The following is a 23,520-nucleotide window of genomic DNA, read 5'->3' as shown; positions in this document are numbered from 1 at the left end:
CATGATATCAGTAATGAAGTGTATATATGATTATAGCTTTGGACACACCAATAACAAGGACCAACTGGACACTGTATAGGTACCTGGGGTGGTAAAGGTTTATTGATCTAGTTTAAGGGACCACTACCAGGAAACACAAAATGGTAGCAGGGGGCCAGCAACATGTTCTTTTGTAAAAGTCACCTTTGATGGCTGATTTAGCACAGTAGTGTTAAGAGACACTTTCTTAGAACAAGTCTTTTTCATAGTGCGTTTTACAAATTACCCAACACTGACACTGAATAAAGACTTGGAACTAAGAAACCTGTGCAAGAGTCAATTTAGCCATGTTAAGACACAGTTGGTGGTGATAATCTATTTAGTTGTACCACAAAAATATGGGTATGGTCATAAGATGACATTTCCAATTTGGTTAGTGGAATAGTCTTGCAGTGCAATTAGGGGAAAGTGTGATTTTTGTACATAAATACTCAGAATATACAGTGTCAGGGTTTTAACATTGGAATGCTTCTTAGCTACAATGCAACAAATAAGTTACTAAGTAAAAACTCTTGCCCTGTGTTCATCAATACAAAGACATGAGCTCTCAACTGGTCAATCCAAAGCCCATGATTAAAAAAATGGAGAACTACATTCAATACACATGCAACATGACTTGTTCAAACCATTATCTTAATATTGATTACTATTTGTAATTAAAGCTATTGAAGTTACAAAATAAGCACATTCAATTTGGTGTTGATGGCCAAAATGGTGTGCCTAAAACAGCCAACTTAAGAGTTGACATGACTGGCAAGTGTTATTGCTTCAGAATTGTGCTTGGGCCTTGAAGTGCGGTATATCTCATAGCTGCCTAATGTATACAAACAATTATTTTGAAATCTCAACGGGGATAAATGTCACTCACAACAGACCAGAGTGATACATTTAGCGTGTCGTGTACCATTGCACTAGCTTTTGTCTAAACTTAACGCTCAGTTCAAAACCACAAGACTTATATAAAACCAAACATTACAGTTGTCAAAACATCCAAATAATATTATCCATTCATTTCATAATTCAAGTGTGACCAAGACAGTACAGCACGATAAATATTGGGAAAATAAATACATTTCTCAATCATAAGGTAGGAATAACAGTGGTGGCTTGTCAAAGATTTGGGGTATAACTGTGGGTACTGTATAAGAAAAGTGGTTTGGATTGGAGATAGAGAGGCCCTAGTAACTTGCTTGGTGATTGACAAGAATTGTTTCTTTTCTCAGATGGTCATCTGCTAGGGGTTTCCAAAGTGGGGGGGAAAGTTGCCCTTGTCACTGGTGAGCTTCTGGCTGGTTTTATGTCGTTTTTGTGCTGGTTTTAGGAGGAGACGGGTAACAGACACATCAGAGTCAAGATTTTACAGTTGAGGTAAGATCTGTCCTTTCAAACTGTAGGTGGGGTTTAGCTTTTAGCTGGTTCTTGATTTAGGCTGGTTCTTAGGAGGTGAGTCCAGATTTAGACTGCATAAGGAGGAAAACTTCAGGTTGGTTCATAGTATAGGACCAGTTATAGACTGCAGGTGGAGTGGAGTTTTAGACTGGTTCTTAGAAGCCCAGTTTAGACTGCAGGTGTGGATGAGGAACTGCAGGTGTGGATGAGGAGCTTCAGGATGATTCTTAGAAAGCCCGTTTAGACTGCAGGTGTGGATTAGGAGCTTCAGGCTGGTTCTTAGGAGGAAAAGGCCAGTTTTAGGCTGCAGGTGGAGTAGCCCTCGTCGCTGGCTAGGCTCTGCCGACTGTTGTGGTCTTCCAAGTCACTGCAGCCATTGGTGCTGATACTGTCCAACTCTCCATGGGAGAAGTCAGTGCTTTCCACGTCCACCTTGATCTCTTCTACAGAAATTAGAGTCAGAGGAAAATATTTAATAATGATCCTCCCACACTTATCAGGTAAATGTATTGAGTGACAATTAATGCTTGATGACACCCAATGCTACACTATATAGACTATAACACATGTAAATTATATTGACTGGTTTGAAATGGAACTGAAATAAACTGTCTTAGTATAATATAACATTGCCACAGACAAAATACAGTGAGCTCCAGAAGTATTGGGACAGTGTTTTGTTTTGGCACTACTCCAGCACTTTGGATTTTCAATTTGAAACAATGACTGAGGTTAAAGTGCAGACTGTCAGCTTTAAATTGAGGGTATTTTCATCCATATCGCGATGAGCAGTTTAGAAATTACAGCACTTTTTGTACATAAGCCCCCCCCCCCCATTTTGGGGGACCAAAAGTATTGGGACAAATTCACCTATATGTATTAAAGAAGTAAAAAGTTTATTTGCTCCCATATTCATTACACGCAATGACTACATCAAGCTTGTGACTACAAACGTTGGGTGCATTTGCTTTTTGTTTGGGGTGTGTTTCAGATGATTCTGTTCCCTCTAAGGGACTAACTAAGCTCTGTGGAATGGTTGGCTCACCTTGGTCCGAGTCAGAGTGTTCTGAGGCCAAAGGGGAACCTAGGCTGTCCATACGGACCCTGTCCCTGTCTCCGCCTCCGGGGGTCTGCAGGTGGGCCAGCTGCCTCTGCAGGTGCCTCTGCTCTCGCTCCAGGCTTTCCAGCTGGTGCTGGCTCCTCCGGTCCATCTCCTCTAGTTTCTACAAACATTCAGAGAGGACAGAGAGTTAATCAACCTAATGTGTGCATAATCCTTAATATTATATTACTAATAATTGCATATATATATATTTTAAATGTAACCTTTATTTAACATATAAATGGTGTAGGCTAAAGAGCAGCTATTTATCAAATTTCCTCAGACATCTGCACATCCCGAGTGGCACAGCGGTCTAAGGCACTGCCTCTCAGTGCTAGAGGCATCACTACAGACCCTGGTTTGATCCTGGGCTGTATCACAACTGGCCATGATTGGGACTCCGATAGGGCGGCACACAATTGGCCCAGCATCGTCAGGGTTAGGGGAGGTTTTGGCCGGGGTAGGCTGTCATTGTAAAATAAGAATTTGTTCTTAACTGACTTGCCTGGATAAATAAAAGGATAAATAAATACAATAAAACACACTGTCTCACAGTACACATTCAGTTTTACTGTACAAATTATAGAATCTTCAACAGCTGCCATTTACAAACATTTTAAATTGAATGTTTTTATTTTCATTTTACTCTACTCTTGCAACATTCAAGATTGAGGGACAAACTGTGTGTTGTGTTCTCCTGAGCCGGAATAATCATATGTGAATTCATCAACATCAGACCAGGCTAAAAATACCAACAGATCCAAACGGCTGTAGTGGCAACGTAATTCCAGACATTTTTCCATGACGGCCAATTGTAGACCTGAATTTGCTGCTTGGTGGAAAACAAAAGGCAACAGCTGTGTTGGTTAAGGCTGAACATACAAGCCACACTTCCTTTCATTTTGTATTTTAATTCTGAAACACATTAATGTGCCAAAAATCGCAGATCAATTGCAAAGGCTTTTTCCGAGTTAACAGGGGGGAGACAAATAGGTTCTCCAGACTATGGGCCGGTTGCAGGTTTAAGCAGTCACCCTCCCCCTCCAAGAGAATACATTGTATTCGTAAAGTACTCAGACCCATTGACTTTTTACACATTCTGTTACGTTACAGCCTTATTCTAAAATGGATTCAATTGTTTTTGTTCCTCATCAATCTATACACAATTCCCCATAATGACAAGACACATTTTTGCTAATGTATTCAATATAAAAAACTGAAATATAACATTAACATAAGTATTCAGATCCTTTACATCCACACAGCATGATGCTGCCACCACCATGCTTCACCGTATAGATGGTAGCAGGTTTCCTCCAGACGTGACGCTTGGCATTCAAGCGAAAGAGTTCAATCTTGGTTTCACCAGACCAGAGAATCTTGTTTCTCATGGTCTGAGAGTCCTTTGGGTGCCTTTTGGGAAACTCCAAGCGGGCTGTCACGTGCCTTTTCCTGAGGAGTGGCTTCCGTCTGGCCACTCTACCATAAAGACCTGATTGGAGGAGTGCAGCATAGATGGTTGTCCTTCTGGAAGGTTCTCCCATCTCCACAGAAGAACTCTGGAGCTCTGTCAGAGTGACCATCAGGGTCTTGGTCACCTCCCTGACCAGGACCCTTCTCTCTTGATTGCTCAGTTTGGCCGGGCGACCAGGTCTAGGAAGAATCTTGGTAGTTACAAACTTCTTCCATTTAGGAATGATGGAGGCCACTGTTCTCGGGGACCTTCAATGCTGCAGAATTATTTTTGTAACCTTCCCCAGATCTGTGCCTTGACACAATTCTGTCTCGGAGCTCTATGAACAACTCATTTGACCTCATTCCTTGGTTTTTGCTCTGACATGCACGATCAACTGTGAGACCTTATATAGACAGGTGCCTTTCCAAATCATGTCCAATCAATTGAATTTACCACAGGTGGCCTCAAGTTGTAGAAACACATCAAGGATGATCAATGGAAATGGGATGCACCTGAGCTTAATTTCGAGTCTCATAGCAGAAGAGTCTGAATACTTAGGTAAATAAGGTATTTCTGTTTTTGCTAAAATGTCTAAAAACCGGTTTTTGACTTTGTAATTATGAGGTGTTGTGTGTAGATTGATGAGGAAAATGTTTTATTTCATCAATTTAAAAAAAAGCTGTAATGTAATAAAATGTGGAACAAGTCAAGGGGTCTGAATCCTTTTCGAAAGGTACTGTATATATATATATATTTTTTTTAGGAACTCTATTGGGGTCTCAACTTACTATTGAGAGTAAGAATAGGAAAATACACCTGGTGAAATTTGGTTGTGCATCAGCAGTTTCTCTCTGGTTAGAGTAGGCTATGTCAGTCACTCAATTAGGCATGTCGGCTAACTATTTTTAGATTGGTAGTTAGTCTAGCCAGCTATCTATCTAAACTTGTAGTAATCATGGCCGAATACCAACCGGGCATGCAGGGCACGTGCCCAGGAGCCCTGACCTCCAGTGGGCCCCCATAGATTTTTTTTTGTCATTCTCACTCAGATATAATTAGGCATAAGTCTTTACAAAATATGTAGAATTGCAGGAAATTAGCTGTAAAACTGCAGAAATGTTCCATAGCAAAACGAATAGAATTGCATGACATTTTGTATAAAATTGCCTTATTGCAAAATGACTTAATTTATAACTGCAAAATCTTCTGTACACCCATTGCAAAATGTGTACAATTTCAGGAAATTAACTTTAAAATGTACATTTTTCTCTCATTAGAGCTGGCCCTGTCCACACTACATCTACAGCTAGATAAAATGGGGGAAAAACCTTTCTAACCAATCATGTTTGATCAATCAGTTAGACCCATTAAAAGGTATATTCACATTTTCATTGGATTTGCTTGAGTTCCATTGGATTTGCTTGAGTCAGGCCCAGAAGTGTGCAGTCAGGAGTAGCAAGTGATTTGCAGGCTGAGAAAGTAGATCACATTGTGTTTCTGTGCTGCAGTGCTATGGCAGGTCATGGGAGAACAAAGCTTCTCTATCCATAGGCTAGGGGCTTCAATTTAACCATTCACCAGATCCCATGACACCATGGTCCCCATGACACCACCATGGCGGCATTGTTGACTACAATACCTTAATGTGACCCTTGGCCTTGTTAAGCAACCCCAGGGTAGTGTGCCGACTGCAGTCTGGTCCCAGTGGGATCAACATCTTTAACCTCTCCAAACACAGGCGGAGATGTGCTCGTCTGAGAGGGGGAAGAAACAATAGAGGACTAATCTTTAGTGAAAACAATAATAGGAACAGTCCCTCTACATCCAGATGCAATTCCTGGAATTGAATGACATGATTGATTTTATACATAAATTAATTCCTTGATGAGGCCCTATTATTCCCATCCCCTCCACATCGATGGATGAATACATTCATATATTTGGACAAATTAGACATTGATCTGTTTTTTTTAGTAAAAGCAGACCCTTTATATTTTTTTCCATTTTATTGGATAGACAGGCTAATCTATTACTTAGATGGAATACATAGTCTGTGCCCAGAGCTATGAGCTGACAGGCAGGCAGACAATCTCATTTTAAGGCCAGGGCCTTTGCGCCATAAGAACTGAAAATCCTAGTGTCTTGATTTGGAAGGTCATTATTCTTACTATCAAATGTATTGAAATGTAGGTCAAGTTGGGATGTCAACTCCTGTCTGGCTAATGATGACCAACCCTTTGTAGTGCAAAGAGTCTGTTTGAGATTAAGTTTTTATCATCCAGATGCCTGGCCCTTCACTCTCTGTGATCTACATGATTCCCACACTGGCTGCTCTCAACAGATTAACACTTGTCACTGTATTTTGGGAACCGTGCCCTGACATGTGCTTTTCATTGGAAACAAAGATCAGGTCCTGTGCAATAAGCTGATTTTCAATGCACAGAAAAGCTTAGTTTATGTGGAGGGAGGCACACCGTCTAAAACAAGCAGTTCCAGTTCCAACTGTGGAAACGTATGGTTAAGAACCTGTACTGGACTACACGCCCTAATTTGCCTTGCAAAACAGACATCTTTGTTCTATGCATTATGCTTCCCCCAGAATGCTAGCATGACCACCACTGTACAAACAAGCTTGAAATGGTGAAGATATTGATCAAATAAGTGGTGTTTGAAGTCCAACCATCAAATAATAAATAAGCCAGTATTACATTTTCAAATTGTGGGTCAATATATTTAGCATATCACCAGGATATGCAAATAATATATGCAGCCTCCAGAGTATTTTGGATTATCAGCTTGAAGTTCCATTTTGAAAAGACAGCTTGCTCTAGAGATAAACTCCCCGGAAATAGCTATTTGCCACATTACTTAAAATTGTATGAAATTTGTAGAAAAACAATATTTCCATCCCTGTATTACATGTGTGCTATCAAGCCATGTATCGGTCTGCACAGTTGAATGGTTTTGTGGACACATAAGATATAAGCATAAGATATAAGACCATAAGATATAAGCACAATATCTCTTTGACTACTGAATTATCTTGTAACTCAAGTGTTTTACCCCGTGGGACACAGTTGCGTGAGCAAATCACAGTTCGGTGAGGAACGGAGTAGAGAAGAAAATGGCAGATTAATGCAAATGTGGTACTTCCAGAGATCTTCAATTGATCAATAATAACCATTAACTGTCAATGGAAATACTCGTAATGGACTCTTAACACAGAATGATGGTCACAACCCCTTCTGACTCACCTGTTTTTTTCCAGCTCATTGTGTGCTGACCTGGGTGTAAAATAAAATGGACAGGTTATAGACATAAATCAAAAAACAAGATTTTAGCAAGAGAGAAAAAAAGAGACTGGTTTGACTGTTTTTCCCCCCACATTTGACTGATGTTGGAGCCAAGTCCAATAATGAAGAAGGGATAAAAATGAAATGTTATCATGCAACTGTAACATGGGTATTTATAATAAGAGTTATGAATAATTATGACAAGATTAATTTACCTGTTGTGAATATTGTCCATTTTCTTATTCTTGAATTTCCGTGGTCTCTGATGATGCGTGCTTTGAGTTGCAGGGTATGTTGAGGCATATCCATGTTCACATTCTGGTGATGAAATATACACTAAGTATACAAAACAGTAAGAACACCTGCTCTTACCATGACATAGACTGACCAGGTGAATCCAGGTGAAAGCTATGATCCATTTTGGATGTCACTTGTTAAATCCACTTCAGTCAGTGTAGATGAAGGAGAAGAGATGGGTTAAAGAAGGATTTTTAAGCCTTCAGACAACTGAGACATTGACTGTGTATGTGTGCCATTCAGAGGTTGAATGGGCAAGACAAAAGATTAATGTGCCTTTGAACGGGGTATGTTAGTAGGTGCCAGGCGCACCGGTTTGTGTCTAGAACTGAAAAGCTGTTGGGTTTTTCAAGCTCAACAGTTTCCTGTGTGTATCAACAATAGGGGGGTACCTAATATTTGGTATACTCAGTGTATATAAGTAACACATTATACACTACAAATTATGTCATTTCCGTCAGACAAAGACTTACTTTCATGGTAGTGTTATGTTCTGTAACATTTGTGACATCAAGCTATAGTCCCAACACAACAGGGAATGCACAGACAACATGTCACATACCCCACTCCCTCCTCTTTAGATATGCTGAACATTCCAATAATCTTTCAATGTTGGCAAACAGTACTCATATACTACTGTTGATTATTGTAATATATACACTACCATTCAAAAGTTTGGGAGCACTTAGAAATGTCCTTGTTTTTGAAAGAAAAGCAAAAAATGTTGTCCATTAAAATAACATTAAATTGATCAGAAGTGGAAACGGCTGATTTTTTATGGAATATCTACATAGGCCCATTATCAGCAACCATCACTCCTGTGTTCCAATGGCACATTGTGCTAGCTAATCCAAGTTGATCATTTTAAAATGCTAATTGATCATTAGAAAACCCCTTTTAAATGATGTTAGCACAGCTGAAAACTGTTGTCCTGAATAAATAATTAACTGGCAGCTTCATTAAATAGTACCTGCAAAACACCAGTCTCAACGTCAACAGTGAAGAGGCGAGTCCGGGAAACTGGCCTTCTAGTCAGAGTGCTTCTGTTCAGTGTTTGTTCTTTTGCCCATCTTAATCTTTTATTTTTATTGGCCAGTCTGAGATATGGCTTTTTTTGCAACTCTTTTTGCAAGGCCAGCATCCCAGAGTCACCTCTTCACTGTTGACATTGAGACTGGTGTTTTTGTGAAGCTGCCAGTTGAGGACTTGTGAGGCGTCTGTTTCTCAAACTAGACACTAATGTAATTGTCGTCTTGCTCAGTTGTGCACTGGGGCCTCCCACTCCTCTTTCTATTCTGTTTAGAGCCAGTTTGCGCTGTTCTGTGAAGAGAGTGGTACACAGCATTGTATGAGATCTTCAGTTTCTTGGCAATTTCTCACATGGAAAAGCCTTAATTTCTCAGAACAAGAATAGACTAACGAGTTTCAGAAGAAAGTTCTTTGTTTCTGACCATTTTGAGCCTGTAATCAAACCCACATATGCTGATGCTCCAGATACTCAACAAGTCTAAAGAAGGCCAGTTGTAATTGCTTCTTTAATCAGTACAACCGTTTTCAGCTGTGCTAACATACTTGCAAAAGGATTTTCTAATGATCAATTAGCCTTTTAAAGTGATAAACTTGGATTAGCTAACACAATGTGCCATTGGAAAACAGGAGTGATGGTTGCTGATAATGAATGGGCATCTGTACACCTATGTAAATATTCATTTTTTAAATTTTTATCTGCCGTTTCCAGCTACAATAGTCCATTATAACATTAACAATGTCTTCAATGTATTTCAGATCAATTTGATGTTATTTTAATGGACAACTTTTTAAAATGTTCTTTCAAAAACAAGGACATTTCTAAGTGACCCCAAACGTTTGAACCGTAGTGTATGTTTGTGTGTGTGTGTATATATATATATGCCTGTAGCTTGACCCAACACTGTTGTTTACCTTCTCAACAGCTGACAAGAGGACAGTTTTAAAGCCACCTGCAATGCATTTGGGGATAAATTCCATAAAGGTTATTTTGTTTGAGCAGCAACCAGTGATGTATATATACTGTATATACACACTAGATTACCAATAGGGGGCTCTGTGTTGAAGCCACTGTTCCTCCATCTTGGCACTTCCCCACCATTAAGGCAGTTGTCCTGATGAGCCCTTCCCAGGCCCAGCAAGGTTATGCTGGCTAGCTGGCAACAGCAGCATGGTGCTAGTGGAAACTTGTCATCTGGATTTGTTCACCATCTCCAATTCCACTTGATTTTATTTAGAGTAGGATAGCTGCCTACACAAGAAATAACTTGTAATATTGATTGTTACCATCTGGATGTCACTGTGATGCAGTCTATACTGCTCAATGGGGAGAGTTTGCGCTGAAAGCCGGCAACACAACCACACTGGACACAGTGTCCATTGCTCCCGCTTGCCACAGTAAGGAGAGGGAAGCGGCCGCTAGATAGTGCAGCCAATATCAGGCCAGTGTGACAACTAAAGAAGATTTATTGTAGTGATTTTCACCGAAAATGTACAAAGTTATGGCTTTAACATTAACATTTCTGTAAAATAATCACTCTTGTAAAAACATAATTATTCTAAACACTCCCATGTCCTAACTTTTGCAGACAAGTTTAAAATTCCAGCTGAAGTTCCTATCCACAAGCATAAAATAGCTAGATGGGCAGGGCTCATCAGGACAACTGACTGAAACTGACTGAACTGAATCTGTTCATCTCCACTCATCAAACGTCATCAATTTGGGCACCAAGCATGTCAGTATAGCTTAAACATGTTTTGGAAGCTATAGAAATGCATTTATTAATGTCTACATTCGTTTTTGACACATTGTATTTTATTACAGACACCTTAAATGCATACTTTTAAATTATGTGAGCTAAGTATAATTATTTCAGATAACTAATGTTACTGTCCCCACTACAAAAAAACAAAAAATATTAAATAGATGTAATTGTGTCCTTGAAACGTTTAATTGAATTACTGTATAATTCCATTAATTCCCTATGGGGGCCTGCTACTACTGGGGAGTGCCAATATGGCCGACATGTTGTTTCAAAACCACTCAAATGCCAATAAATAGCAACGTCATAAATCCAGTTTATATACATCATTGGCAGCAACCTAGTGTTCGTGCTGCAAAGCACGTAGGCCTAAACCTATATTTACATGGTTTATTAAAAAATACCAACGAACTCTTTCTTCAAGACATAGGCCTATTCATTAATTAGGTAATGATGGAATATCACATAGTAGGCTATTACAGTACGCAATAAAATGCATATAGAAGACTAAAATGTCCATAAGCCTACAAATCCCAGAGACACATTGCAAATCGGATTTCGACGTCAAAGTTGAACCTGTGTTTGATTGGATATCTGCAAGGACTCGCAAGATGGGAACATGTGTTTAGTCCAATCAAAACGGTACATTTTGTTCCATGTGGATAGAGAGGAAGCGCAATTGACAGGAATAACGAAATTATAGGGATGGAATAATAGGGGTTCTCTATTTAGTTTTTGCACAATATGCCGAGTTTTCTCAAATAAAATTAATATTTGTAAGAGGTTTGATTTGCTTCATTTGACTTTGGTCTGAGATAAACAGGCCGCATAGGAATTAAATTGCTTTTCTTCGGCCTGCAGGCACCCACAGTTAGAAGTTGAAGGAAACCTTATGCTAAATGTTGAGTAAACTAGATTTTAAAAAAGAAAGGTGAGTGAGTTTGATAGATCGATTAGCCTATTATGTAGCCTAAATATTTTAATACGTAATTCGACGTGCTCAAAGGAAGACAGTCTATTTTACAAACACAGGGATGCCTTCACGGATACCATTAGGCTGTTTAGTTTAGACTGTCTTTAAGGAAAGGAATTAATGGAGCCATAGGCAAGTCTCATCCAAATGGAAAATGCGCAATTTAATATACATTTAAATACGGTTACCGTTCATGGAAAATGCCAGAGGGTGAGAAAGTAATTCGATGTCACGGGTTTGTTTTTGACCATGTATTGTTATTTGTAGGCTATAGGCTCTATTTCATTTAAACCAATTTGCATTGGCATAATAGGTTTCAATATTATTCACAATCAGGCAAATTGCCTCATGTTTACTGTTGCCTCTCATGTTTGCGTCTTTTGTCGCCATTTCGGTCCATTGCATTGTTGTCTGCCTTGGCCAGTCTGCGTCTGAAATCACCAGAATAGACCACATTACTTACTTCCGTTGTTCTTTTCATGGTTTTCAATGTAATTAGCTGCATCCAGCAACACCTGAACGTTTTTCATAAAAGTGTCGATTTGCTCCATTGCGGAACATTCGGAGTATATGACGTCGTTAATAGAATAACCAGACATCTCGCTAAAATCTTGTTGGTCCATGGACTCATCCGACTCCAAAACAACCTCGTTGGATTTCAACTCGCTCTGCTGTCTCATATATTTAACTATTTTATTTTATGACAACTGCCAGTGAGACTGAAGGTCCTCTTGTCCAGACTGTACTGTGCAGAGAGAGAGACTGAAATGAACTGGAGTAGATGAAATTGTGCAGTCCTTGAGCCACTTGCCCTACCTACTTGGTGGTTAATCCCTCCCACCAACGCATGCGTCGCATTCAACATTGTCAACTGTATTGAAGCGTCATAAACATATTGCTGGAAAGTAACATTAATACATGTAGCCTATGTGGTCTTAAACGCACTACATCAGTATGCTCAATATAGATAAACAATTACAACTACCGGAAATGGACTGAACAATATACTTAAAATGTTTTGCTCAAGTGATCACTCCACCTTCATGATACAAATAGTTCACATACTTTGTAACACATTATTTTATATATTTGGTTTTAGACTGGTTCAAATAATTGCTTTACTTGTCTTGTATATTGTTACCATCATTATGACTAGTATCTGTATCAAAAAAACAAACTTAAGTTACGAGGTAAAAACAAATGAGGCTGGAAGTCATTGAACGTTATCAGTTCTAAAAAATCAAGTGTGACCAAGGAGAGAGGAAATGAACCTGCTGGAAATGTCTTCTTCTACCTATCACGTCAAGTCCTCACATAAAGTGCATTGTCATCCGGCCTCAATCACTTTGATGTATTGAAATTGGATGCTGTGCAGGGCCTTGATGTGATTGGGAATGTGCCTCCAAAGTTAGAGTTTAGAGTATGAGTACACACTGTGGAAGCATTTGGGATTATATATCCCACGTGTTCCTTCCCCAAAGTTTAGGGCTCTATTCAATCACGGCTGTAAAGTTCAACTTCCGGGATGCGGGTTGAATAGAGCCCTTAGTTACTTTAGCACCCCCTGTTGCTACTTTGAGACAGTTTTAAAACATACAGTGCCTTCAGAAAGTATTCATATCCCTTGACTTATTCCACATTTTGTTGTGTTACAGCCTGAATTCAAAATGTATGAAATACTTTTTAACCCATCTACACACAATACCACATAATGACAAAGTGAAAACATGTTTTCAGACATTTTTGCAAATGCAGCCACCACCATACTAGAAAATATGAAGAGTGGTACGCAGTAATATGTTGTGTTGGATTTTCCCCGAACATAATGCTTTGTATTCACAACATAAAGTTCATTACTTTGGCAAATGTTTTGCAGTTTTACTCTAGTGCCTTATTGTAAACAGGATGCATGTTTTGGAATATTTGTATTCTGTGCAGGCTTCCTTCTTTTCACTCTGTTGTGTAGGTTAGTATTATGGAGTAACTACAATGTTGTTGATGCATCTTTAGTTTTCTCCTATCACAGCCATTAAACTCTGTAACTGTTTTAAAGTCAACATTGAAATCCCTGAGCGGTTTCATCCCTCTCCAGCATCTGAGTTAGGAAGGACACCTGTATCTTTGTAGTGACTAGGTGTATTGACACACCATCCAAAGTTTAACTTCACCATGCTCAAAGGGATATTCAATGTCTGCTTTTTTTACCCATCTACCAATAGGTCCCCTTATTTGCAAGGCATTGGAAATTCTCCCTCGTTTTTGTGGTTGAATCTGTGGTTGAAATTCACTGCTCAGCTGACGGACATTGCGTATAATTAAATGTGTGGGGTACAGAGATGAGGTAGTTGTTAAAAAATCATGTTAAACACTATTATTGCACACATAGTGAGTCCATACAATTTATTATGTGACTTTGTACTCCTGGACTTGCCAGGACTTACTCCTGGACTTGCGAATTTGTACTCCTGGACTTTGCCATAACAAAGGTATTAAATACTTATTTACTCAAGACATTTCAGCTTTTCATTTATTTATTTATTGTAAAAATCGCAAAAGACATTCCACTTTTACATTATGGGGTATTGTGTGTAGGCCAGTGACACAATCTCAATTTAATCAAATTTAAAATCTGTCTGTAGCACAACAAAATGTGGAAATAGGGTGTGAATACTTTCTGAAGAAACTGTAAACATAACATATTCTGGAGACAAGATTTATTTACCAAGTTAACATTTTGTATTGTTATGTTTGACTTCAATAGACTTGACTTCTGAAAGAGTCAACTCTAAATAAATTGTTCCATTGTGGGACCACTTCAAATGAAGTACAGAATAATATTTATTGGCCCATATATATAGGATACCATGAAATGACCATATTTCACCATCTAAAATTGAAAGCCCCAGAGCTCTACAATAAAACTTACTTTGAAATTGAATTCATTTCTAGTGGACGGTCTATTACTATTGTGCCTTTGACTGATTAAGAAGTCATTTTTTCCTTGGCAGGAAAGGAAGGGGGAGGACAGAGGGTAGAGGGGCTGGCTTTTAGGGGGCAGCCATGCGTGTGAGCCTGTGTTGTGCAACTGAGACAATGGCCGCAGATGGCTGCCCCACTGCAGAAGCAACCGTGGCTGTGGCTGTCACGGACGCCTGGGAGAGAGAACACCCTCCCACGGAGTCTATTTCAGCTGCCTGGCAAGGACTCACACACACACACACACACACACACACACACACACACACACACACACACACACACACACACACACACACACACACACACACACACACACACACACACACACACAGAGAGAGTTAGAGAAAGGGAATGAGACAGATGCTCATGTTAAAAGTGTATGAGGACTGGGTTTAGGTACGAATAGTCAAGGCCTTTTAGTATAACACGTTTTGTGTGGTACACTGAGGCTCAGCTTTTCTTTAGAAAAACTATTTCAGCTAGCACTCTAGTAGGCCTTTCCTACAGTCTGTCCCTTGCCAGGACTTGCTCGGCGCAATCCGCTGTTATTAACTATATTTGTTGACTTGCTGAGACGCATGCTCAGGGATAGTCAGCTGTGTAGTGAGGTTAACCAGGTTTAATCCGCTGTCTTTTTCTTATTGGATAGATATACACTTTGTTTTTTACCTAATTAATATGCAAATTCAAAGCACACTCATAGAGCAGAGAGGGTGAGGATTTTGTCGAGACTAGAGAATGTCCTGTCCATATTGCAGACTGGGCTAGTGGACAGACTGTCAGCTCTCTACTTTGACACAGACAACATAGAAAACTGACCCAGTGTAGGATGTGACCCCAACTGGAGTAATCTGAAAAGCTTGAGGATTACACCAGTGGCTCGGCTGTCACAGAGGAGGCAAAGTCACACGTGTGTGTCAGTCAAACCAGCAGTCCCTATGGTTACCCTCAGTAGGGAGTGTATCACATGTAATGTTCTGAACAGCAAGCTGTGTGTTCTTAAAGAGGAAGGAAAACTATAGATAATAGGCATGTGGAAATTACTAACATTGTCTCTTTCAGCGTGTACAGACATCATGTGGGTGATTTTTCTAATGCAGGTCACATTTTGAATTGCAATTGTGTCTCCTGACTAATAACAAATGCTATCACATAGTGGACAGAAATAAGTCATGCTGAACATATATAAACACAACATGCATCAATTTCAAAGATTTTACTGAGTTCCAGTTCATACAGTGTAAGGAAATCAGTCAATTGAAATAACTTCATTAGACCCTAATCTGTGGATTTCACATGATTGTGCAGGGGTCCAGCCATGGCTTGGGCTTGGAGGGCATTGATTCTAACATACTGTGACAAGAAAAAGTATTTGAACCTTTTGGAATTACCTTTTTTTCTGCATAAATTAGTCATGAAATTAGATCTGATCTTCATCCTAGTCACAACAAAAGACAAACACAGTGTTCTTAAACTAATAGCACACAAATAATTGTATTTTCTTGTCTATATTGAATACATCATTTAAACATTCACAGTGTAGGTTGGAAAAAGTATGTGAACACCTAGGCTCACGACTTTTCCAAAAGCTAATTGGAGTCAGGAGTCAACTAACCTGGAGTCCAATCAATGAGACGGGATTGGAGATGTTAGTGAGAGCTGCCATGCCCTATAAAAACACTCACACAATTTGAGTTTGCTATTCACAAGAAGCATTGCCTGATGTGAACCATGCCTCGAACAAAAGAGATCTCAGAAGACCTAAGATGAAGAATTGTTGACTTGCATAAAGCTGAAAAAGGTTACAAAAGTATGTCTAAAAGCCTTGATGTTCATTCAAAAAAAATATATATATATATTTCACCTTTATTTAATCAGGTAGACTAGTTGAGAACAAGTCCTCATTTGCAACTCCGACCTGGCCAAGATAAAGCATAGCAATTCGACACATACAACAACACAGAGTTACACATGAAATAAACAAAACATAGTCAATAATACAGTAGAACAAAAGAAAACACAAAGTCTATATACAGTGAGTGCAAATGAGGTAAGATAAGGGAGTTAAGGCAATGGTGGCGAAGTATTTACAATATAGCAATTAAACACTGGAATGGTAGATGTGCAGAAGATGAATGTGCAAGTAGAGATACAGGGGTGCAAAGGAGTAAGATAAATAAATAATGTATGGGGATGAGGTAGGTAGATAGATGGGCTGTTTACAGATGGGCTATGTGCAGTGATCTGTGAGCTGCTTTGACAGCTGGTGCTTAAAGCTAGTGAGGGAGATATGAGTCTCCAGCTTCAGAGATTTTTGCAGTTTGTTCCAGTCATTGAAGGAAAGACGACCAAATGAGGAATTGGCTTTGGGGGTGACCAATGAGATATACCTGCTGGAGCGCATGCTACGAGTGGGTGCTGCTATGGTGACCAGTGAGCTGAGATAAGGCGGGGCTTTACCTAGCAGAGACTTGTAGATAACCTGTAGCCAGTGGGGTTGGCGACGAGTATGAAGCGAGGGCCAACCAACGAGAGCGTACAGGTCGCAATGGTGGGTAGTGTATGGGGCTTTGGTGACAAAATTGATGATACTGTGATAGACTGCATTCAGTTTGCTGAGTAGAGTGTTGGAGGCTATTTTATAGATGACATCACCGAAGTCAAGGATAGGTAGGATGGTCAGTTTTACGAGGGTATGTTTGGCAGCATGAGTGAAGGATGCTTTGTTGTGATATCGGAAGCCAATTCTAGATTTAATTTTGGACTGGAGATGATTAATGTGAGTCTGGAAGGAGAGTTTACAGTCTAACCAGACACCTAGGTATTTGTAGTTGTCCACGTATTCTAAGTCAGAGCCGTCCAGAGTAGTGATGCAGGTGCGGGCAGTGATCGGTTGAATAGCATGCATTTAGTTTTACTTGCATTTAAGAGCAGTTGGAGGCCACGGAAGGAGAGTTGCATTGAAGCTCGTCTGGAGGATAGTTAACACAGTGTCCAAAGAGGGGCCAGAAGTATACAGAATGGTGTCATATGCGTAGAGGTGTATCAGAGAATCACCAGCAGCAAGAGCAACATCATTGATGTATACAGAGAAGAGAGTCAGCCTGAGGATTGAACCCTGTAGCACCCCCATAGAGACTGCCAGAGGTCCGGACAACAAGCCCTCCGATTTGACAGACTGAACTCTATCAGAGAAGTAGGTGGTAAACCAGGCAAGGCAATCATTTGAGAAACCAAGGCTGTCGAGTCTGCCAATAAGAATGTGGGGATTGACAAAGCCTTGGCCAAGTCGATGAATACGGCTGCACAGTAATGTCTCTTATCGATGGCGGTTATGATGTCGTTTAGGACCTTGAGCGTGGCTGAGGTGCACCCATGACCAGCTCTGAAACCAGATTGCATAGCGGAGAAGGTACGGTGGGATTCGAAATGGTCGGTAATCTGTTTGTTAACTTGGCTTTCGAAGACCTTAGAAAGACAGGGTAGGATAGATATAGGTCTGTAGCAGTTTGGGTCTAGAGTGTCACCCCCTTCGAAGAGGTGGATGACTGCGGCAGCTTTCCAATCTTTGGGAATCTCAGACGATACGAAAGAGAGGTTGAACAGGCTAGTAATAGGGGTTGCAACAATTTTGCCAGATCATTTTAGAAAGAGAGGGTCCAGATTGTCTAGCCCGGCTGATTTGTAGTGGTCCAGACTTTGCAGCTCTTTCAGAACATCAGCTATCTGGATTTGGGTAGAGGAGAAATGTTGGGGGCTTTGGCGGGTTGCTGTAGAGGGTGCTGGGCAGTTGACCGGGGTAGGGGTAGCCAGGTGGAAAGCATGGCCAGCCATAGAGAAATGCTTATTGAAATTCTCAATTATAGTGGATTTATCGGTGGTGACAATGTTTCCTAGCCTCAGAGCAGTGGGCAGCTGGGAGGAGGTGCTCTTATTCTCCATGGATTTAGAGTGTCCCAGAACATTTTTGAGTTAGTACTACAGGATACAAATTTCTGTTTGAAAAAGCTAGCCTTAGCTTTCCTAACTGCCTGTGTATATTTGTTCCTAACTTCCCTGAAAAGTTGCATATCACGGGGGCTATTCGATGGTAATGCAGAACGCCACAGGATTTTTTTTTTGTGCTGGTCAAGGGCAGACAGGTCTGGAGGGAACCAAGTACTATATCTATTCCTAGTTCTATTTTTTTTGAATGGGGCATGCTTATTTAAGATGGTGAGGAAGGCACTTTTAAAGAATACCTAGGCATCATCTACTGACGGGATGAGGTCAATGTTATTCCAGGATACCCTGGCCAGGTCGATTAGAAAGGCCTGCTCGCAGAAGTGTTTTAGGGAGCGTTTGACAGTGATGAGGGGTGGTCGTTTGGTCGAAGACCCATTACGGATGCAGGCAATGAGGCAGTGATCGCTGAGATCTTGATTGAAAACAGCAGAGGTGTATTTGGAGGGCGAGTTAGTTAGGATGACATCTATGAGAGTGCCCGTGTTTACGGATTTGGAGTTGTACCTGGTAGGTTCATTGATAATTTGTGTGAGATTGAGGGCCGGGGTGTTAAGCATGTCCCAGTTTAGGTCACCTACTAGCACGAGCTCAGACGATAGATAGGGGGCAATCAATTCACATATGGTATCGAGGGCACAGCCGGGACCAGAGGGAGGTCTGTAGCAAGCGGCAACAGTGAGAGACTTGTTTGGAAAGGTGAATTTTTAGAAGTAGAAGCTTGAATTGTATGGGTACAGACTTGGATAGTAATACAGAACTCTGCAGGCTATATTTGCAGTAGATTGAAACACCGCCCCCTTTGGCAGTTCTATCTTGGCGGAAAATGTTATAGTTAGCGATGGAGATTTCAGGGTTTTTGGTGGTTTTCCTAAGCCAGGATTCAGACACGGCTAAAACATCCGGGTTGGCAGAGTGTGCTAAAGCAGTGAGTAAAACAAACTTAGGGAGTAGGCTTCTAATGTTAACATGCATGAAACCAAGGCTTTTACAGTTACAGAAGTCAACAAATGAGAGCACCTGGGGAGTGGGAGTGGAGCTAGGCACGACAGGACCTGGATTATCCTCTACATCACCAGAGGAACAGAGGAGAAGTAGGATAAGGGTACGGCTAAATGCTATACGAACTGGCCGTCTAGCACATTCGGAACAGAGAGTAAAAGGAGCAGGTTTCTGGGCACAGTAGCATAGATTCAAGGCATAGTGTACAGACAAAGGTATGGTAGGATGTGAGTACATTGGAGGTAAACCTAGGCATTGAGTAGTGATGAGAGAGATATAGTCTCTAGAGACAACATGGTAGGAGGTGGGACAACATGGTTGGTTAAGGCATATTGAGCAGGGCTAGATGCTCTACAGTGAAATAAGACAGTAATCACTAACCAGGACAGTAATGTACGAGGCATATTGATATTGGAGAGAGGCATGTGTAGCCAAGTGAACATATGAGTCCAGTGAGTGGTTGGGCTGACTGGGAACACGGCGATTCAGACAGTTAGCAGGCCGATGCTAACACGCTAACAGTTAGTAGGCCGGGGCTAAACAAGCTAGCAGTTAGCAGACCGGGGCTGGCATGCTAGCAGTTAGCAGACCGGGGTTGGCAAGATAGCAGTTAGCAGATTGGGTTAGCAAGCAAGCAGTTAGCAGGGGCTAGCAGTTAGCATACCGGGGCAGGCAAGCTAGCAGTTAGTAGACCGGGGCAAGCAAGTTAGCCTTTGGGGGACGTCGCGATGGGGGTAAGTCTGTGTTTGCCTCTTCGTGCGGTGACGTCGATAGACCAGTCGTGGAATTAGTAGGGTTCCAAGTAGCTCTAGGTAGCTAGCAGGCCTAGCAGGTTAGCAGAATGGGCCTTCAGCAGGCGTCGCGCCTAAGGGGCCTGTTGAAATCCTTGGGCAGATTATGTCGGTATTTCAGTCGTAGAGGATCGGCGGGGTTCCGTGCCCCGTACCGGCAGTAGAAGGTGTCCGGATATTGTAGCCCAGGAGTGATCTTCGGTGGTAGCACAGGAGCCCTGTCCGGGCTAGCTTCAGGCTAATTGGTGCTTGCTCTGGGATGGAAACGCTAGCCAGGAGTAATCACCCGGGATTGAGGTTAGCTAGTTGCGAAGATCCAGATTAAAATGTTCAGAGTTTGCAGTAGGAATCCGAGGATATGGAGAGAAATAGGTCAGTTATGCTCTGGTTTGAGTCACGTTGTTCGAACTGGCGACAGCTTTCTGAGCTAAAGGTTAGCTGATGACCGCTAGCAATGTTTTGCTAACTGATAGTTGGTAGGTAGTTAGCTGGCTAGCTTCAGTTGAGGGATTCCAGATCCGAAGTAAATAGAAATACTTTAGAAAAAAGCAGATTCACGCCACATTGGGTGAGGCGGGTTGCAGAATAGTATTTACAAGTTGAGGTTTAGGAAAATATTTTTAAAAGATATGTGAAGAAAAAGATGTAAAAAGATGTATAAGGGACACTACCGGACAAAAGACAAAGACATCTGACTGCTAAGACAAATTGTCTATAAATGGAGAAAGTTCAGCACTGTTGCTACTCTGCCTAGGAGTGGCCGTGCTGCAAAGATGACTGCAAGAGCCCAATGCAGAATGCTCAATGAGGTTAAGAAGAATCCTAGAGTGTCAGCTAAAGACTTACAGAAATCTCTGGAACATGCTAACATCTCTGTTGACGAGTCTAAGACACATAAAACACTAAACAAGGATGGTGTTCATGGGAGGACACCATGGAAGAAACCACTGCTGTCCAAAAAAACACTGCTGCACTTCTGAGGTTCGCAAAAGAGCAACTGGATGTTCCACAGTACAGATTAAACTAAAGTTGAGTTTGGAAGGAACACACAACACTATGTATGGAGAAAAAAAGGCATAGCACACCAACATCAAAACCTCATCCCAACTGTAAAGTATAGTGGAGGGAGCATCATGGTTTGGAGCTGCTTTGCTGCCTCAGGTCCTGGACAGCTTGCTATCATCGACGGAAAAATGAATTCCCAAGTTTATCAAGACATTTTGCAGGAGAATGTCAGGCTATCTGTCCACCAATTGAAGCTCAGCAGAAGATGGGTGATGCAACAGGACAACGACCCAAAACACAGAAGTAAATCAACAACAGACTGGCTTCAACAGAAGAAAATACACCTTCTGGAGTGGCCCAGTCAGAGTCCTGACCTCAACCCAATTGAGATGCTGTGGCATGACCTCCAGAGCAGTTCACACCAGACATCCCAAGAACATTGCTGAACTGCAACAGTTTTGTAAAGATGAATGGTCGAAAATTTCTCCTGACCATTGTGCCGGTCTGGTCCACAACTACAGAAAACGTTTGGTTGAGGTTATTGCTGCTAAAGGAGGGTCAACCAGTTATTAAATCCAAGGGTTCACATATTTTTTCCACCCTACACTGTGAAAGTTTACAGTGTGTTCAATAAAGACATGAACATGTATAATTGCTTGTGTGTTAATAGTGTAAGCAGACTGTGTTTGTCTATTTTGACTTAGATGAAGATCAGGTCAAATTTTATGACCAATTTATGCAGAAATCCAGGTAATTCCAAAGGGTTTGCATGCTTTTTCTTGCCACTGTACTGTCTGCTGACTGACTGTTCTCAAAACTGGTACACAAAATGAAATATTGTGTAAGTGCTCTAAGATATTGTATTTTACTTTAAAGAGTAAGATATTTCCTATCTGACCTTATTGGAACATATTGTCTATATATGACTATGTTATTACATACCGTGGTGATCATCTGATCCGAGATGCTATTTATGTCTGTAGTGAGGCATTATGCAGTTGTGCCTATTGTCTGAACACAATGGTTGTTCTTTGCCCTGAGGTCACAGCAGACGGTCACTCCACCAGGCCAGAGTGTGTCACCTGTTCCTTAAAGCATACCACCACAGACTCCTCCTCCTGTTAACACTCAGACAAAGCGGGGGTTGTTGTTCAGAAAAGTTTCAAAAGTTTGTCACCTACTTTTCCTGAATTACATTCTGAATGATTTAATCCTCCATGTTTGCCTGTCACTTATTGTGTGGTTCACTAGAGGATACAAATATGCATTTTATATAAATTCCAAATTAAACGGGATTACAAACGCTTATTTGACTACTTTAAGAATAATTTAAGCTACTGCTTAATGCAGGGAGATCTCACTCCCAATTATAGTCAATCTGTCACCTCCTGAGATGAGGGTGGTGGTATGATCCTGTCTCACACCCCTTACAGGAACACCTGTCGGATTGTAAATCACCTCTTTGTCTCCACGGCCCCTCTCCTTGGATTACCATGGCAACCTCTATTTAGGCACTACAGCAATAGACCAAATAATATAGAAAGGGCTTCACAAGCAATTATCAATCAGGAAAATGCATAGTTTTTTTGGGTGATACCATTTTCTAGCACACTGCTGTGTCTGCTTGAAAATGAAAGCCTTAAAACCTGCGGTATTGTATGTGTGTGGCTATTGCCAGGGGTATTCTACCTGGAGCCTGTTGATAGGAGGATGCAACATTATAGAATGTTCCGATATAAAAGTGTTATGTAGAACCAATATGATTGACTGTAAAGTATCTACAAATAAGAGGCAGCTTTATTCATGACATTTCCATCTGCAATATTCTGACATCTAACATCACGGAATACACCCCTGGTTGGTGTTCCCATTTGGGTTTGAAGATGGTCTCATACAGCCAGATATACACTTGAGGGGACATAACATTAAGAATATGTTCCTTAATATTGAGTTGCACCCCTTTCTGCCCTCAGAACAGCCTCAATTCGTCGGGGCATAGACTCTACAAGGTGTTGAAAGTGTTCCACAGGGATGCTGGCCCATGTTGACTCCAATGCTTTCCACAGTTGTGTCAAGTTTGCTGGATGTCCTTTAGTGGACCATTCTTGATACACACAGGAAACTGTTGAGCATCAAAAACCCAGCAGCATTGCAGTTCTTGACATAAACTGGTGCACCTGGCACCTACTATCATACCCTGTTCAAAGGCACTTAAAACTTTTATCTTGCCCATTCACCCTCTGAATGGCACACATACACAATCATGTGTCAATTGTCTCAAGGCTTAAAAATCCTCCTTTAACCCATCTCTTCTCCTTCATCTACACTGATTGAAGTGGATTTAACAAGTGACATCAATAAGGGATCATAGCTTTCACCTGGTCAGTCTGTCATGGAAAGATG

General features: G+C 40.9%; 1 protein-coding gene across 1 annotated transcript; it reads right to left on the bottom strand.

Moving 5' to 3' along the window:
* Positions 1-69: 69 nt before the first annotated feature.
* On the bottom strand, positions 70-12,122 carry LOC112253052 (max-interacting protein 1). Its single transcript, XM_024424922.2, has 6 exons — positions 11,802-12,122; positions 7,495-7,597; positions 7,241-7,270; positions 5,626-5,740; positions 2,474-2,651; positions 70-1,871 (listed from the first exon to the last, which is right to left on the bottom strand). The coding sequence occupies exons 1-6, from the start codon at positions 12,016-12,018 to the stop codon at positions 1,708-1,710; spliced, it is 807 nt and encodes a 268-aa protein (XP_024280690.1). The 5' UTR covers positions 12,019-12,122; the 3' UTR covers positions 70-1,707.
* Positions 12,123-23,520: the final 11,398 nt, after the last annotated feature.

The sequence above is a fragment of the Oncorhynchus tshawytscha genome, linkage group LG06 (assembly GCF_018296145.1).
Source record: "Oncorhynchus tshawytscha isolate Ot180627B linkage group LG06, Otsh_v2.0, whole genome shotgun sequence".
Classification (NCBI taxonomy): Eukaryota; Metazoa; Chordata; class Actinopteri; order Salmoniformes; family Salmonidae; genus Oncorhynchus; species Oncorhynchus tshawytscha.
The sequence above is the reverse complement of the archived record's forward strand: the minus strand, read 5'-3'. Positions and strand labels throughout refer to the sequence as shown.